General features: G+C 39.1%; 1 protein-coding gene across 4 annotated transcripts in view; it reads left to right on the top strand.

Annotated features, from left to right (window-relative positions):
- Positions 1-5,468, top strand: part of LOC127426661 (ornithine aminotransferase, mitochondrial-like) — a 34,000-nt gene extending 28,532 nt beyond the window's left edge. For all 4 annotated transcript variants that reach the window (XM_051673613.1, XM_051673612.1, XM_051673614.1 and 1 more), the window contains exons 9-10: positions 4,068-4,212; positions 4,554-5,468. In XM_051673613.1, the coding sequence (XP_051529573.1) occupies positions 4,068-4,212; positions 4,554-4,714 (306 nt within the window). In that variant the 3' untranslated portion in view covers positions 4,715-5,468. The remainder of the gene's footprint in view (positions 1-4,067; positions 4,213-4,553) is intronic.
- The last annotated feature ends 11,219 nt before the right edge of the window (positions 5,469-16,687 follow it).

The following is a 16,687-nucleotide window of genomic DNA, read 5'->3' as shown; positions in this document are numbered from 1 at the left end:
TCCAGACAGAACTGGTGTAACCGAGTCAGGTTTGTAGGCCTCCTTGGTCACACATGCTTTTTCTATCAGATTGAGGTCAGGGCTTTGTGATGGACACTCCAATACCTTGACTTTGTTGTCCTTAAGCCATTTTGCCACAACTTTGGAGGTATGCTTGGGGTCATTGTCCATTTGGAAGACCCATTTGCGACCGAGCTTTAACTTCCTGGCTGATGTCTTGAGATGTTGCTTCAATATATCCACATCATTTTCCTTCCTCATGATGCCATCTATTTTGTGAAGTGCACCAGTCCCTCCTGCAGCAAAGCACCCCCACAACATGATGCTGCCACCCCCATGCTTCACGGTTGGGATGGTGTTCTTCGGCTTGCAAGCCTCACCCTTTTTCCTCCAAACATAACGATGGTCATTATGGCCAAACAGTTCAATTTTTGTTTCATCAGACCAGAGGACATTTCTCCAAAAAGTAAGATCTTTGTCCCCATGTGCACTTGCAAACTGTAGTCTGGCTTTTTTATGGCAGTTTTGGAGCAGTGGCTTCTTCCTTGCTGAGCAGCCTTTCAGGTTATGTCGATATAGGACTCGTTTTGCTGTGGATATAGATACTTGTCTACCTGTTTCCTCCAGCATCTTCACAAGGTCCTTTGCTGTTGTTCTGGGATTGATTTGCACTTTTTGCACCAAACTACGTTCATCTCTAGAAGACAGAATGCATCTCCTTCCTGAGCAGTATGATGGCTGTGTGGTCCCATGGTGTTTATACTTGTGTACTATTGTTTGTACAGATGAACGTGGTACCTTCAGGTGTTTGGAAATTGCTCCCAAGGATGAACCAGACTTGTGGAGGTCTTGGCTGATTCCTTTTGATTTTCCCATGATGTCAAGCAAAGAGGCGCTGAGTTTGAAGGTAGACCTTAACCCTCTGGGGTCGACGGACATGCCAGCGCGGCCTGCTGGATTTCTTCCGCATAACAGCGGAAACAACTTAAAATACTCCGTCATTTTTGGGCATACAGATAAGTATAAGACATCATTAGAAACTGTAAAGGGTCTACTTTTATTTGTGTACACTCACAATAACAACAAAACCTTGTGCTTTTGTAAAATAAAGAAAATAAACAGGGTGCGCTTTCAGCCGTCTCTGTCTCTGCGAGCATCTTTCTGAAACACGTCACAAAAATGAACCGAAACTCCACGAATACTTATCACACAAACATATGTCTAAAGAAAGCTTAAAATGTGTACTTTTAAATAAAACAATTCAAATTTAAAACAAACATTCTCCTGCAATGTAATCTGTATGAAACAAAGCGATGTACAGTTTCTCCTGGCTCAGCTAATTATCGGTAATGTGATCACACCCACCAGCAGAGGGCGCTATTCATACGGTAATGTGCTGAGGCGATCAATGCAAATGATAAACGCCCCTGACAGTGCCTTAAAAAAACATCAAGTTCATCATCAGATTCATTCACTTTCCTGCGTGTTTGGAAGATGGCACGCTACACAGGTGAGGAAGCTCCTGGATAGTGATGAAGAGTTCACATTTTCCTCAGAAGAAGAGCGGGAATCCAACGATGAACGTTTACATTTTGAAGAGCGACTTGATCCAGCCGAGGATACAATTCCGGATGAGTAAGTCATTTAGTTTTACGTACATTAGTCGACATGCTATTTTATATAAACATGGACATATTTTACAAGCTGGACTATTTCCAGACTCGCCAGCCAGGATTCAGAGTATTGACATTTGAAATATGTCCTAATAGGCAAGTTTTAGTTACATTTAAATGTTGTTTCGGCTAAAGCAGGTATTTAAATTGTATGCTGTATGATATAAATATGATATGTAATATGATATAAAAATAATATGAATGTTTAGATTATATTTTAACTAGTGTTTATGCTGCCTCATTATCATTAATGAAGCTTGTGCTTGCAAATATCTGTTCAGGTGTAAAATGTGCTGTAAATATGCCCATATTAGAAAATCAGCATATTAGAATGATTTCTGAAGATCATGTGACACTGAAGACTGCAGTAATGATGCTGAAAATTCAGCTTTGATCACAGGAATAAATTGCATTTGACAATATATTCAAATAGAAAACAGTTATTTTAATTTGTACAAATATTTCACAATATCTCTTTTTTGCTGTATTTTGGATCAAATAAATGCAGCCTTGGTGAGCAGAAGAGACTTCTTTTAAAAACATTAAAAAATCTTACAGATCTATAAACTTTTAAACGGTAGTGTAGGTCTAAAGTTTTTAAGTAAAGTCTTTATGTAAAGAAAATGTATAGTCAGATAATACATTCAATCATTAAGTCTCCTCACATTCATTCTCTCTCAGGGGAGGGGTCTTTGTCTCCATAAACATATCCAAAGCCTTGAAAATGCCAGTCAGTACTGTTCAATCACTTATTAAGAAGTGGACAATTCAGGGATCTCTTGATACCAAGCCAAGGTCAGGTAGACTAAGAAAGATTTCAGCCACAACTGCCAGAAGAATTGTTCAGGATACAAAGAAAAACCCACAGGTAACCTCAGGAGAAATACAGGCTGCTCTGGAAAAAGACGGTGTGGTTGTTTCAAGGAGCACAATACGACGATACTTGAACAAAAATGAGCTGCATGGTCGAGTTGCCAGAAAGAAGCCTTTACTGCGCCAATGCCACAAAAAAGCCCGTTTACAATATGCCCGACAACACCTTGACACGCCTCACAGCTTCTGGCACACTGTAATTTGGAGTGACGAGACCAAAATAGAGCTTTATGGTCACAACCATAAGCGCTATGTTTGGAGAGGGGTCAACAAGGCCTATAGTGAAAAGAATACCATCCCCACTGTGAAGCATGGTGGTGGCTCACTGATGTTTTGGGGGTGTGTGAGCTCTAAAGACACGGGGAATCTTGTGAAAATTGATGGCAAGATGAATGCAGCATGTTATCAGAAAATACTGGCAGACAATTTGCATTCTTCTGCACGAAAGCTGCGCATGGGACGCTCTTGGACTTTCCAGCACGACAATGACCCTAAACACAAGGCCAAGTTGACCCTCCAGTGGTTACAGCAGAAAAAGGTGAAGGTTCTGGAGTGGCCATCACAGTCTCCTGACCTTAATATCATCGAGCCACTCTGGGGAGATCTCAAACGTGCGGTTCATGCAAGACGACCAAAGACTTTGCATGACCTGGAGTCATTTTGCCAAGACGAATGGGCAGCTATACCACCTGCAAGAATTTGGGGCCTCATAGACAACTATTACAAAAGACTGCACGCTGTCATTGAGGCTAAAGGGGGCAATACACAGTATTAAGAACTAAGGGTATGCAGACTTTTGAACAGGGGTCATTTCATTTTGTTGTCATGTTTTGTTTTATGATTGTGCCATTCTGTTATAACCTACAGTTGAATATGAATCCCATAAGAAATAAAAGAAATGTGTTTTGCCTGCTCACTCATGTTTTCTTTAAAAATGGCACATATATTACCAATTCTCCAAGGGTATGCACACGAGCACAACTGTATATATAATAATAATTATTATTATTATTTTTAAGACAATGACCTAACCACAGTAATGAGAAGCCATCATGGTCAAACCTGTGTTTAATATAAGAACAAGTTCATAAAGGCTTTAAAGTCTGGATATCCAAGACTTCTGGACAAATTATGAACAAAGTTTTCCTCCTGTGTAATAGAAGTTCTGTTTGCATGATAATAAGTTCATATAAATAAACTGGCTCATCAACTTTTAAAACTGGTGAGAGAGAACTTCCTGGATGTTTTGTTGTTGACATCAACGTCAAAAATAATGTCAGTTGATGCATGCCCTTGTACTCGAAAACCATGAACAAAACTATCCAAGATAAAAGACAATGTGGCCCAGGCTACGTTTAATCCAGGTTAAGTTTTTTTAGTTGTTGGGTCGCCACTTGATACCCAATGTAAAATTGAGTCCCGAAGCAACACCAGTTGAGAACCACTGATCTAGTGTGAGTCACTTTGAATTCAAGCGTGTGCCGAATGAACACTCTGTGTGTGTGTGTCGGGACTCTTCAGGTTCTGGAGGAAGAGAATCTGGCGGAGAACGCAGAGCGGATGGGTCAGATCCTCCGAGCAGAACTCAACAAACTGCCACGAGAGATCGTGAGCGTGGTGAGAGGGAAAGGACTCCTGAACGCCATCGTCATCAAGGAGAATAAAGGTTTGTGTCACTGTTCATTACAGCATCTCATAGAAGAGAATCGCTGGCTTCACACTTTATGTAGATCATCTGCTGCTTCACTGAAATATGAATATCAATACAAGGATCTAAAGTATCAGTGCAGAATTGTGTGAAATATGATGTTATTAACACAGCTCTGATTTATGTGTCTCCACTGTACACTTGTGTTTGGATTTCATCACTTTGTGTTACCGTATGAAGCATGAAGAGCACTGACAAGTCAGCAGCACATACTTGAACTGTGCTTTGATTGACAGCTCACACTCGACTGCAAAGCCGCTCACTGTATCATCCGCTTGTAATCCTCTGATCTCTCACAGATTATGACGCCTGGCAGGTGTGTCTCCGTCTCCGTGACAACGGACTGCTGGCCAAGCCTACTCATGGTGACATCATCAGATTTGCTCCGCCCCTCGTTATAAAAGAAGACGAGGTCAGAGAGTGTGTGGACATCATCAGCAGAACCATCATGTCGTTCTGAAGTAGAACGTGACGAGTTTAACCGCTGCAATCATTAAATTAAAGTTTTAGTTCATAAAACCGTGAATATAACAGGTCAACACGCTCACACTTGTGAAACTGATTTTCATTATTTCACTACACGCTTTTTTGCTGTTCTGAAAACTCTGGAATGAAAATGTATCTGCTAAAATACAGTCTAATATAATTTTCTCTCTGATAAATGCTTACATGTGTGTGTGTGAAGGGAAATTCTGTGACATTTACAGTTTATTTTCTTGAAGACAAAAATAATGAAGTTATTGTTACAGTATTAATTAAACAGCATGTGTGCAGCTGGACAAAAGAAAATAGCACAGCTGTTTATAGACTCATTTATAATGATATCTTAAATTCCATGGAAGAATCCAATATTATTTGGGCACTTGAATAGAAATGACTTTTTCTCCCTGTAATGAGAGAATTGTGCACTTTAACAGCATGTCATGTGTGTTTTACAACCAAAACATGATCACAATTGAATTATGCAAAATACTTTTATTTTTACTTTTCAAACAAATCCTGCTGCATATTTTTACTCTAATTTTAATGATTTTTTAAAGAGAAATTCGCCCATTTTGAAGCAAGAGTTCAACATCATTGAAGAGACTAAATGCATTTGTGTCATGTTGAGGATTGTGTGTTTCTCATCTGACAAACGTCCTGTACAATGACTCATGAATGTTAAACGATGATGTTTTACGTTTGTTATCAAATAAATCTTCAGTCGACTGAAAGACTTTGTGTTCAGTTTCTGTTTATTTGTTAGATGGTATTTTATTGACGGTTTGAACTAAACATTTATTAGATGATCATTTGCATGTTTTTCATTTGATGGTGTTCAGTTCATTATGTTTCGCTAACAACATGAAATAGCAAAACAAATTGTCATTTACACTAATAACACTTCATACAGTCACACTTTATGGCTTGTTGGTATTCATTATGATTATTTCTTTTCTGGTTTTTTCTGTGACATTTCATGTGGAGGTAAGAGACCGACAGATCAGACAGGTTTATTTTTTGTGATTTGATGGATTTTTGGGGTGCATTTCACCACGCAAATACACGAGCATTTTTCTGCTTCAATACGGGACGTCATTTTGGCCAAAATACAGAATGTACCAACTAATACGCGACAGTTGGCAACCCTACATTTTGTGTTGTATTCTTTATTTATTTGTTTATTTTTACAGGTTGATTTTTTTAAATGTTGAGGACTTTTACTTAAAAAAAAAATCAATTGTCCAAGATAAAATAAGGGAGAGAAAGTTAGGGCACAACGGGGCTAAAGGCACAACTGCAGCTTTATTCTGGACACAGAATGTATTGAGATGGCTCCCTCTCTTGGGGTAAAAGGCCTCCAGGGGGAATAATATTGTGCAGATACCGGGGCAATAGTTATAGGGCACAATTTGTCAACTTATGCAAATATTTCTGAGACAGCAAGATGCTTTTTATGAGTTACAAATAAAGATAAACTTCATAAAAGGGTGCACTATTTCCTGTATTTCAATCACATTTGGCATTTCAGAACATCTGATGTATTCTAATAAACAAATGAATGTCCACTGTGATTGGATCAGTCCATATGAGTCCACTTTAAACAATCTTCAGAACAAAATCTGTTTAAGATTTCTCCTTGAGATCACTTAAGAAAAACAATGTGTTTTATTACAGGGGGCGTTTTACCCCCAATACTATCCTTTCACTTATTGGACAGATATTTATTTATTTATTTATTTGATAAAATCACCAAAATGGAAAATGACAAATAAGTATTTTGTCTCCCAATAAACTGGATAATTTCCAGGATATTCATGAGCTCACTGATTCTTGAGATACAGGACAAAGCATGTCTTACATACAAAAGTCATCTTTATTTTAAAAATCAAGAAATTCTCAAGAATAAAAATACTGGGATAGTTAAATCTAAAGGAAATGCGTATACTCAGGGCATTTTTTACTTATATTTTAAGATAATTTCATTAGAATATTTTTTAAATGCATGCTCTATACTTGGAAGCACATGTAACTTAACCAATCCTCAGCAAGAGGTCACAATGTTAAACTGCTAAACAAAGTGTGTAAAATACAACAAATTCATATATATATATATATATATATATATATATATATATATATATATATATATATCAAATGAAAGGTAGGGATCTGTAAGATATCAAACAATACATTAAGAAAACTTTAAATGATATTTTCCATAAAAAACTGCCTATCAAAGTTGTGTCCTCACTTTGCGTTTCAACTATTTAAAAAACAAAATCCTGAATAAATCAGAAAATGTCCTGATCAGCTTGAACTCCGAGTACACTTTCTCACTTCCTGTTCATGGTGGATGCAACAGTAGGACACGCGGTCTGGTATGTTTGATATTTTTCATATTTTAAACAATGTATAAGTCTCTGCGGTCACAGCTTCAACTGGTCAACTCCGTCATTCTCAATATTATAATTTCTGTTAAAATTGTGGAATCAATTTTGTCATTTTAGTTTAGTTTATAGAGGCATCTTCAGCTGAGGGGGGTAAAAAAAAAAAATGGCTCCAGTGTACAACACACGGTTAAAATGGAAAAATATTAAATTTTGTCAAATCCGTCAGAATTTTCAAAATAGTATGAATACAGAAAAAATACATAAATAAATATATATATATATATATATATATATATATATATATATATACTGAATGTATTTTATCACTTAACTCTTTTACTGAACAATATTATTAGAAATTAAAGACTTTACACTTGTTGGATGAATCAAATTAAAATAGCATGCTTTTGGTGAATGACAGTAAGATGCAAGTTATGAAGTGAATAAATGTAAATTTTCAGAAGAAAAAAAAGTGTTTTTATAAAAACCTGGTTCGTTAGCTGAGACCTTTGTCTACAAATATATCCATTTCAAATGAATTTAGTATTAAAAAATAAAAACTCAGATTTTAAACATGTTTTGTCCCTTATCTCAAGAATCAGTGAGCTACATCAATTTACAACTTTTTAAAAATTAGTAAATATTACTTTAGACATTACACGCACTGATGTCATGGATCAGGAATATTTTGTATATTGCGTATACAGTGTGTAGTGTCAAACAGGTGTTTAGGAAAGTGCTGTGGTAGTTTTTGATGCTATTTAGTGTTTTAGAAGAAAAGAAAATCAATGGAGCCTTTTACCCCGCTGTACCCTAACACTTCCTTGCATGATAAAAATGAATCATATTGTGAGCTGGAAGGAGTGATGAAGACTGTGTCTCACAACAATCACTGTCAGCTCCCAGAGGAACATGATATTGCTCACAGGTTGCTCTTTTATGGCTCAGTTCTCAGTTCAGTTGTATGCTGTTCAAGTGTCAGTAGTTGTCATACAGTACAGTAAGATTATAGGACTATAGAGCTATAAAATTAATTTGAATAACATTGCTCAGATCATTTGCTCTTGAGAGAATCTGATGAGAAATGTTTGTGATTTTCCTTTCTGGTAAAAGTTCTTCACACAGCATTGAGAAAGTTGACATGTTCAACCTGAAAACTCAAACCTAAAGACAAACATCAGCAGTGAAAGACACACTGATCTGTTTGTTCAGCTGATTATGTCTCATGTCTTAATAGATTAACAGATGACATTGACCAGCTCTGAACTGCAGGGGAAGCTGTTTTTCACAGCTGGTTTTTGGTTTGATTTTCTCGTCCTCTGCTGGTTTCATCAGAAAAGAAATGGAAACTCTGGACAGAGAGCGATTCACACCTAGAGCGACTTCAGCTTGTGTATTTTCCACTAAACTCACTCGGCACAACTTTAGAATCTGCTGAGTGCAGATCATATTTAAAACCTCAGAGGATTTCAAAAACAGTGACAACTCAAACAAGATAATTTCAGTTACTAATTGAATCTGTATAGAACATAAGAAATATTTATAATGTTTGTGGATACTATTACATCTTTAGGGCTGAGGACTCATCCACAGTAATCCACTTCTGCACTACTCTACATCATTTTGAAGTGTAAGTATGTAGCGAGAAGTATGTTAACACCTAAAATGCAACATTTTCTGAGTACTCAGATGATGCACTTCTTCAACCATCAAAACGCAGTGTGGAATGTTGGACTCTTCATGCACTCAGCACTCATGGCTTGCCGTACGTAGCAGAAGGGGCGGAGTTAACTGGCTGCGATCATGGAAAGATCATGGAAAATTGTATTCCTCATGTCATGGTGACCCCTTTAAATGATATTTGACTCAAGTTTTGGAGACCATTTGTCCAGGATGGTCTTAATGGCTGTGCTGATGTGATAGTTCATGTGCTGTGACACAAAGGTGTAGATATTTGTTCATCTCTATGATAATTGATCCATCTGGGTTAAAGCAGTGTCTCTCAACAAATCGGCTTGAGTGGAATTCACTTCGAAGCAGACTGTATTTTCTTACACACATGACAGGAAGTCAATGTGACACAGACATCCTGAAGTTTTTATCAGACGGAAACTGAAAATCTGCTTTATCAAGGCAAAACCTGCAACAGGATGAAACTCACAGAGATCAACAAATAAAGAGTGAGAAGCATATTGAGCTCTGATTGCTCTGTCAGTGATTGTGACATCAGATATGATCCTCTCAAACTGAATAAGCAGCTGTGGGGTTCATTTAGCTGCAGAACAAGAGAATCTTGAGCAGGGGTGGATCTACCAGGGTGTCATAGGGTGGCAAATGCCACCCTAAGAAAAAGCATTGCCACCCTATCTGCCACCCCAGCATTAGTATCCTGATGTATACAAAAAAAAAATGTACATTGTGTAGGGGTTGTGTATTCATTTCAAACTGCCTTAACCGAGCCCACAACACAGACCTATTGAGTGAGTGACTACAGCAGTGGCCAATTGCATGATAGATTACATCAGCGGCCAATCGTGTGATAGATTACATCAGTGGCCAATCACATGATAGATTACATCAGTGGCAAATCGCATGATAGAATACATCAGAGGCCAATCGTGTGATAGATTACATCAGTGGCCAATCACATGATAGATTACATCAGCGGCAAATCGCATGATAGAATACATCAGAGGCCAATCGTGTGATAGATTACATCAGTGGTCAATCTTGTGATAGATTACACCAGTGGCCAATCGTGTGATAGATTACATCAGCGGCCAATCGTGTGATAGTTTACATCAGTGGCCAATCGTGTGATAGATTACAGCAGTGGCCAATTGCATGATAGATTACATCAGCGGCCAATCGTTTGATAGATTACATCAGTGGCCAATCACATGATAGATTACATCAGTGGCAAATCGCATGATAGAATACATCAGAGGCCAATCGTGTGATAGATTACATCAGTGGCCAATCACATGATAGATTACATCAGCGGCAAATCGCATGATAGAATACATCAGGGCCAATCGTGTGATAGATTACATCAGTGGTCAATCTTGTGATAGATTACACCAGTGGCCAATCGTGTGATAGATTACATCAGCGGCCAATCGTGTGATAGCTTACATCAGTGGCCAATCGTGTGATAGATTACATCAGTGGCCAATCACAAATCTGCTAAGCTGCTGCAGTGCATGTACAGTGTTTGAGCACTCATGCCGCGGTTGACCCACGCACACCACGACAATGACAACATGAACAAATACATGGAAAAAAAAGAGGTAAAAGGTTAATATCTCAGTTGTTTCTAAATCGTCACTGAATGATTAATAGATACATCACTTTCAGTTATGGGTGCAGGCGGATGAGACATGTCCTCAATACTTTTTGAAATTGCTTTCGTCAGGTATGTGTATAATCCAGCTGAAACAGCTCCAGTTCTTGAGTAGGAGTTTCTATTTCATCTGTGTGTGTTTTGACTGGTGATCTGGCGTTGGAATGTGTTATTTTGAATGTTATGATGAGTGTTGTTGCGATTGTTATTAGTGTTGTTTAGTGCCAGCAGTTTTCAGCAGCTCGTGCTCTTTTCCGGTGGAATAGAAAAGCAAAATATGTTCCACATCTCTGATGTACAGATGCAGATGCAATCTTCAAATCAAATCAAAATCAAATCAAATCACTTTTATTGTCACACAACCATATACACAAGTGCAATAGTGTGTGAAATTCTTGGGTGCAGTTCCGATCAACATAGCAGTCGTGACAGTGATGAGACATATACTAATTTACAATAAACATCAGATTTATAACACAATTTAAAGTCTAATATACACATAATTACACACAACAATATACAAATAATAACATACACTGTACAGTATACAATACACACAATATAGATACACATTATTCAATAAAAAAAAATAAATACAAAAAGTATATATAGTAGTATATATAGAATGTACAGTATTGTACTATGTGACATTCAGGCTGTCGGCTGATAGTAAGTTGTTAAGAGAGAATATAATATAATAATAATATAATTTATGACAGTCCGGTGTGAGATATAAGACCAAAATCTTGGTTTATTATATATAAAAAGTTGTATTTGGGCAAAACTATATGTATTACAAACAACTGTTGTTGATACGTTGCGTTGTTGAGCAGAGTGACACAGTAAACAAACATCAGTTCTGAAGTGCATTCTGTGTGTGGGTCTTTTAATGTGACTCAAACAGAACATGACATCTTAAATTTGAGCCATTGCGCCTTTTCAGTGCAGAGCCACCGGGCTTCACACCTGCTGTATTTCCTACAGATGCCTTTTATAAATCATGTAGAGAGTGACTACTTGACTACAAGCTGACAGCATCGACTAGGTTAGTTGTAGTAAACTAGTCTATGCAACCCCTAGGACAAATTAGAACCCTGAACCTCTAAAAACTAGAGGCAAAAAGTCACCACAAGACCAGTTAGTCATGTTCTTAATTAAAGTGCTTATCTATGTGTTCATCTACTAAATTACAAAATCCCAAGACAGTTGTAGAGATGAAATTTCTATATGATGTGAAATATTTATTTGAGAGCTTGAATCGGTCAGAATGCCTCTTTATCTAAACCGGTAATTTAAAAGAACCATTTACTATGCATAACATAATTAATATTCATGAGTTTCACAGCATTGCAACCCACAGTACAATTGTTTTTATTTTATTAGGCCTAACTTTGTGTTAATGTTCGCTTTCAAATGGCTTATTCCAGCTGTTACAAAGGTGATAGGCCAACAGGACTTTATAAACAGAGTAACAAGGGATATGCATGCACTCTCCATCCATGGGTACACTTAACGAAATAAAACAATTTGGCCTGCATAAGGTGACTTTTAGTTCAGACTGCCAGTTCTATATGTCGAGCTAAAGAATTTTTAGAAATTGTAATGTGTTTAGTAGAGATTTAATAGAGATTGGTACCTTAATCCATAAGAACTAGGCATGGGCGCTTCAATAAATTGATCCTTGATTAAACAGATTTGTATGTAAATTGAAGTTAATTGGCTCTCACATGCTTCTGCTGCAACTGAGGTTTATTGACACACAGATTTGAACAGAAAACAAGCTAAAAATGAAGCTAATTTTTCATCTGCTGAATTTTTATTCTAAGAATCTTTGTGACTGACATTGAGTTTAACATCTTGTGGGCATGCCCAATTCAAATCTAATTGTAAAACAGTGAATTTTGCCTCACGCTGACTGCACGGTATCATGCGTCACCATGGAAACTGCGCAGTTGCAGCCAGTCAAAGCAGACGTGTGTTGCATGTGATGTCTTGAGCTGTTCAACTATTTACAAGAGTTTGTTTACTAGTTTATCTACTGTACTGTTTAACCACACGTGCATGTGAGTGATTCTGTCAGATGTCAGCACACACATGATTTAATTCATCTGAAGTTTTACTTCCATAATGTGAGGAAATGTGTCCTAGATATTGGGGAAATATCGAAGACACAATTGCGACAATTGGAAGCTCTTCACTCAAAAAATAGACTTTGAATATTTTTAAGATTAAGAATATTTTATACTTTTTTATTTTATTTTGTTAAAGATTCAAGATTTACTTCAGTTTGATGGAATTTTGGTTTTGCATAAATCTTACAATTATTATTATTATTATTTTAGCATTTGGTTAAAATTCTGTTCTCAGGGTCATGGACAGCAGGGAAAAATAACCATATTTGTGACCGTCAGCCAGGGGCAGATTATGGCTAGCAAGGGCCCCGGGGCCAATTTTCTTTCAATTTAATCCTCTTATTATTTACTCACCCTCATGCCATCCCAGATGTGTTTGACTTTCTTTCTTCTGCAGAACACAAATGAAGATTTTTAGAAGAATATTTCAGCTCTGTAGGTCCATACAATGCAAGTGAATGGTGACCAGACTTTTGCAGCTCCAAAAAGTATATAAAGGCAGCATAAAAGTAATCCATATGACTCCAGTGATTTAATCCATGTCTTCAGAAGAAATGTAAGAAGTGATAAGCGATATAATAGGTGTGGGTGAGAAACAGCTATCTTTCTAACTAATCTGAATGATGGGGGCGTTCCATTCAGAAGTGATCATCCATAAACCCTATTTCCTTCAAAGACTTTACCCTCCATTGTGAGAGCTTTGATGGGCTGAAAGGTGTGGGGCTCAAAAATAGTGGTCATTTGGTCATTTTTCAGGAAATTATCTTTGGAACGACCCTACAGCTTGCCTACCATTATTATTCTTCCATCGAGAAGCCCTACAAAGTCATCATTTAAGCCTTTTCAAAGTGTCCAAAAATCCCCTAGACTACATTACACTGACAGAATATTTAAATGAGCTACGAGTCTGTTTTAGATTGTTTGTAATTTCAGATTTCATCTGTCAAAACTTACAAGTCCTTTAATCTGCTTTAAGATGCTCTCTTCTTTCTTTCTTTCTTTCTTTCTTTCTTTCTTTCTGTCTGCAGAACAGGACTTTAATAAAGGCAGTTTCAAATCAGTCGCACCAAAATACCACCAACACATCAGTTTCAACACACGAGGGGACCGGGTTTTGGACCATTGCTACTCTCCCTTCCGGGATGGCTACAAATCCCTCCCCCGCCCACCATTTGTCAAATCGGACCACTCTTCCATTCTGCTTCTGCCCGCTTACAGGCAGAAATTGAAACAGGAAGCACCCACCCTCAGAATGATCCAGTGCTGGTCGGACCAATCAGATTCTACGCTACAGGACTGTTTTGATCACACGGACTGGGAGATGTTCCGGTCCACCTCTGATGACGACATCGAGCTCTACGCTGATAGCGTAATGTGTTTCATCAGAAAGTGCGTGGAGGACGTCGTTACGACCAGAACAACACGGATCTATCCGAACCAGAAGCCATGGATAAATAGCGATGTTCGCGTGGCACTTAATGTGCGGACCTCCGCTTTCAATTCCGGGAACGCGGAGGAGCATTAACAAGCCAGTTATGCCCTCCGAAAAAGAGAACAGCAAAACGCCAGTACAGGAACAAGATTTAAGGACAGTTTAACACCACCAACTCTAGAAGCATGTGGCAGGGAATTAACATCATCACGGACTTTAAAGGGAATAAAAACTCCAGTGCCTCTCTCCCGGATGAGCTAAATACTTTTTATGCTCGTTTTGAGGGAAATAACACCGCCCTCGTGGAGAGAGCTCCCGCGGCTGAAGCTACAGAGGTTAGTTCACTCTCCGTCTCTGTAGCGGATGTAACCCGACCCTTCCGACAGGTGAATATCCGCAAAGCCGCAGGTCCAGACGGCATTCCGGGCCGCATCATCACAGCATGCGCGAACCAGCTGGCTGGTGTTTTTACGGACATTTTCAACCTTTCCCTCTCTTTGTCTGTGGTCCCCACATGCTTTAAAACATCCACCATTGTGCCTGTTCCAAAGCAATCCAAAATAACTTGTTTAAATGACTGGCGTCCTGTTGCTCTGACCCCCATCATCAGCAAATGTTTTGAGAGACTAATCAGAGATTACATCTGCTCTGTGCTGCCTCCATCACTGGACCCATTGCAGTTTGCTTACAGCAACAACCGCTCCACTGATGATGCCATTGCATCTACACTACACACTGCTCTCTCCCACCTGGAAAAAAGAACACTTATGTGAGAATGCTGTTTGTAGACTACAGCTCAGCATTCAACACCATAGTGCGCTCCAAGCTAGATGAGAAACTCCGGGCTCTGGGCTTAAACAGCTCGCTGTGCAGCTGGATCCTGGACTTCCTGTCAAGCAGACGTCAGGTGGTTAGAATGGGCAGCAACATCTCCTCATCACTGACCCTCAACACTGGAGCCCTGCAGGGCTGTGTTCTCAGCCCACTCCTGTATTCCCTGTACACACATGACTGTGTGGCAACACATAGCTCCAATGCCATCATTAAGTTTGCTGATGACACGACGGTGGTAGCTCTGATCACTGACAATGATGAAACAGCCTACAGAGAGGAGGTACACACTCTGACACACTGGTGTCAGGAGCACAACCTCTCCCTCAATGTCAGTAAGACAAAGGAGCTTGTGGTGGACTTCAGAAGAAAAGACAGAGAACACAGTCCCATCACCATCAGTGGAGCACCAGTGGAGAGAGTCAGCAGCTTCAAGTTCCTGGGTGTCCACATCACTGAGGAACTCACATGGTCCATCCACACTGAAGCCATTGTGAAGAAGGCTCATCAGCGCCTCTTCTTCCTGAGACGGCTGAGGAAGTTTGGAATGAACCGCCACATCCTCACACGGTTCTACACCTGCACTGTGGAGAGCATCCTGACTGGCTGCATCTCCGCCTGGTACAGCAATAGCACCGCCCACAACCGCAAAGCACTGCAAAGGGTGGTGCGAACTGCCAGACACATCATCGGAGGCGAGCTTCCCTCCCTCCAGGAAATATATACAAGGCGGTGTGTGAAAAAAGCTCGGAGGATCATCAGAGACTCCAGCCACCTGAGCCATGGGCTGTTCTCACTGCTACCATCAGGCAGGCGGTATCGCAGCATCAGGACCCGCACCAGCCGACTCCATGATAGCTTCTTCCCCCAAGCAATCAGACTTTTGAACTCTTGATCTCTCATGATCAATATACATCAGCACTGCACTTTTTAATCTTATTATCTCACACTGGACTGTCATAAATTATATTATTATTATATTATATTCTCTCTTAATAACTGACTATCAACCGACAGCCTGAATGTCAATACAGTATAATACTGTACATTCTATATATATATACTTTATATATTTTTATTTTTCATTTTTTATTGAATAATGTGTATCTATATAGTGCGTATTGTATACTGTACAGTGTATGTTATTATTTGTGTACTGTTGTGTGTAATTATGTGTATATCAGATGTTTAAATTGTGTTGTGTTAATTTGATGTTATTGTAAATTGGTATATGTCTCATCACTGTCACGACTGCTATGTTGATCGGAACTGCACCCAAGAATTTCACACACCATTGCACTTGTGTATATGGCTGTGTGACAATAAAAGTGATTTGATTTGATTTTGATTTGGAAGGTAAAAGGGTCCTTGTAATGGGGTAAAAGGGAAAGGAGGAGGCGAGAACCGGCTTCACAACATAAATAATCCTTTAATAATTAACTTAAACAAAAGACATATAACACACACACATACAGGGTAGCTGCCTGTAGCTCTCTATCTCCCGAACTGTCACCTCCGGCCGCCTTTATTCCTCTCGTCGGCTTGATTAGCCTGATTAGGGGCCGGGCGTGCATCATCACGGCCCCGCCCTGCCCTCCTCCTTGCCACAGTCCTATAAGAGGGCTGGGGGCCCTCATAGTCACAGGGCCCTGCTGAGGGGGCCTTGCATAAGCTCTGGGGGCCATATATCTAAGTGTATATAAACATTTATTTTCAAAGTTGATGGGCCGACGAGACCTTGCAGCCCAGGGCCCCCCCAGGCCCCTGGTAGTCAAGGGCCCCATTGACCCGGTCCGTAATTCACCCATGCCATCAGTGGGAG

The sequence above is a fragment of the Myxocyprinus asiaticus genome, chromosome 36 (genome assembly GCF_019703515.2).
Source record: "Myxocyprinus asiaticus isolate MX2 ecotype Aquarium Trade chromosome 36, UBuf_Myxa_2, whole genome shotgun sequence".
Taxonomy (NCBI): domain Eukaryota; kingdom Metazoa; phylum Chordata; class Actinopteri; order Cypriniformes; family Catostomidae; genus Myxocyprinus; species Myxocyprinus asiaticus.
This window is presented reverse-complemented; position numbering and strand designations above follow the sequence as displayed.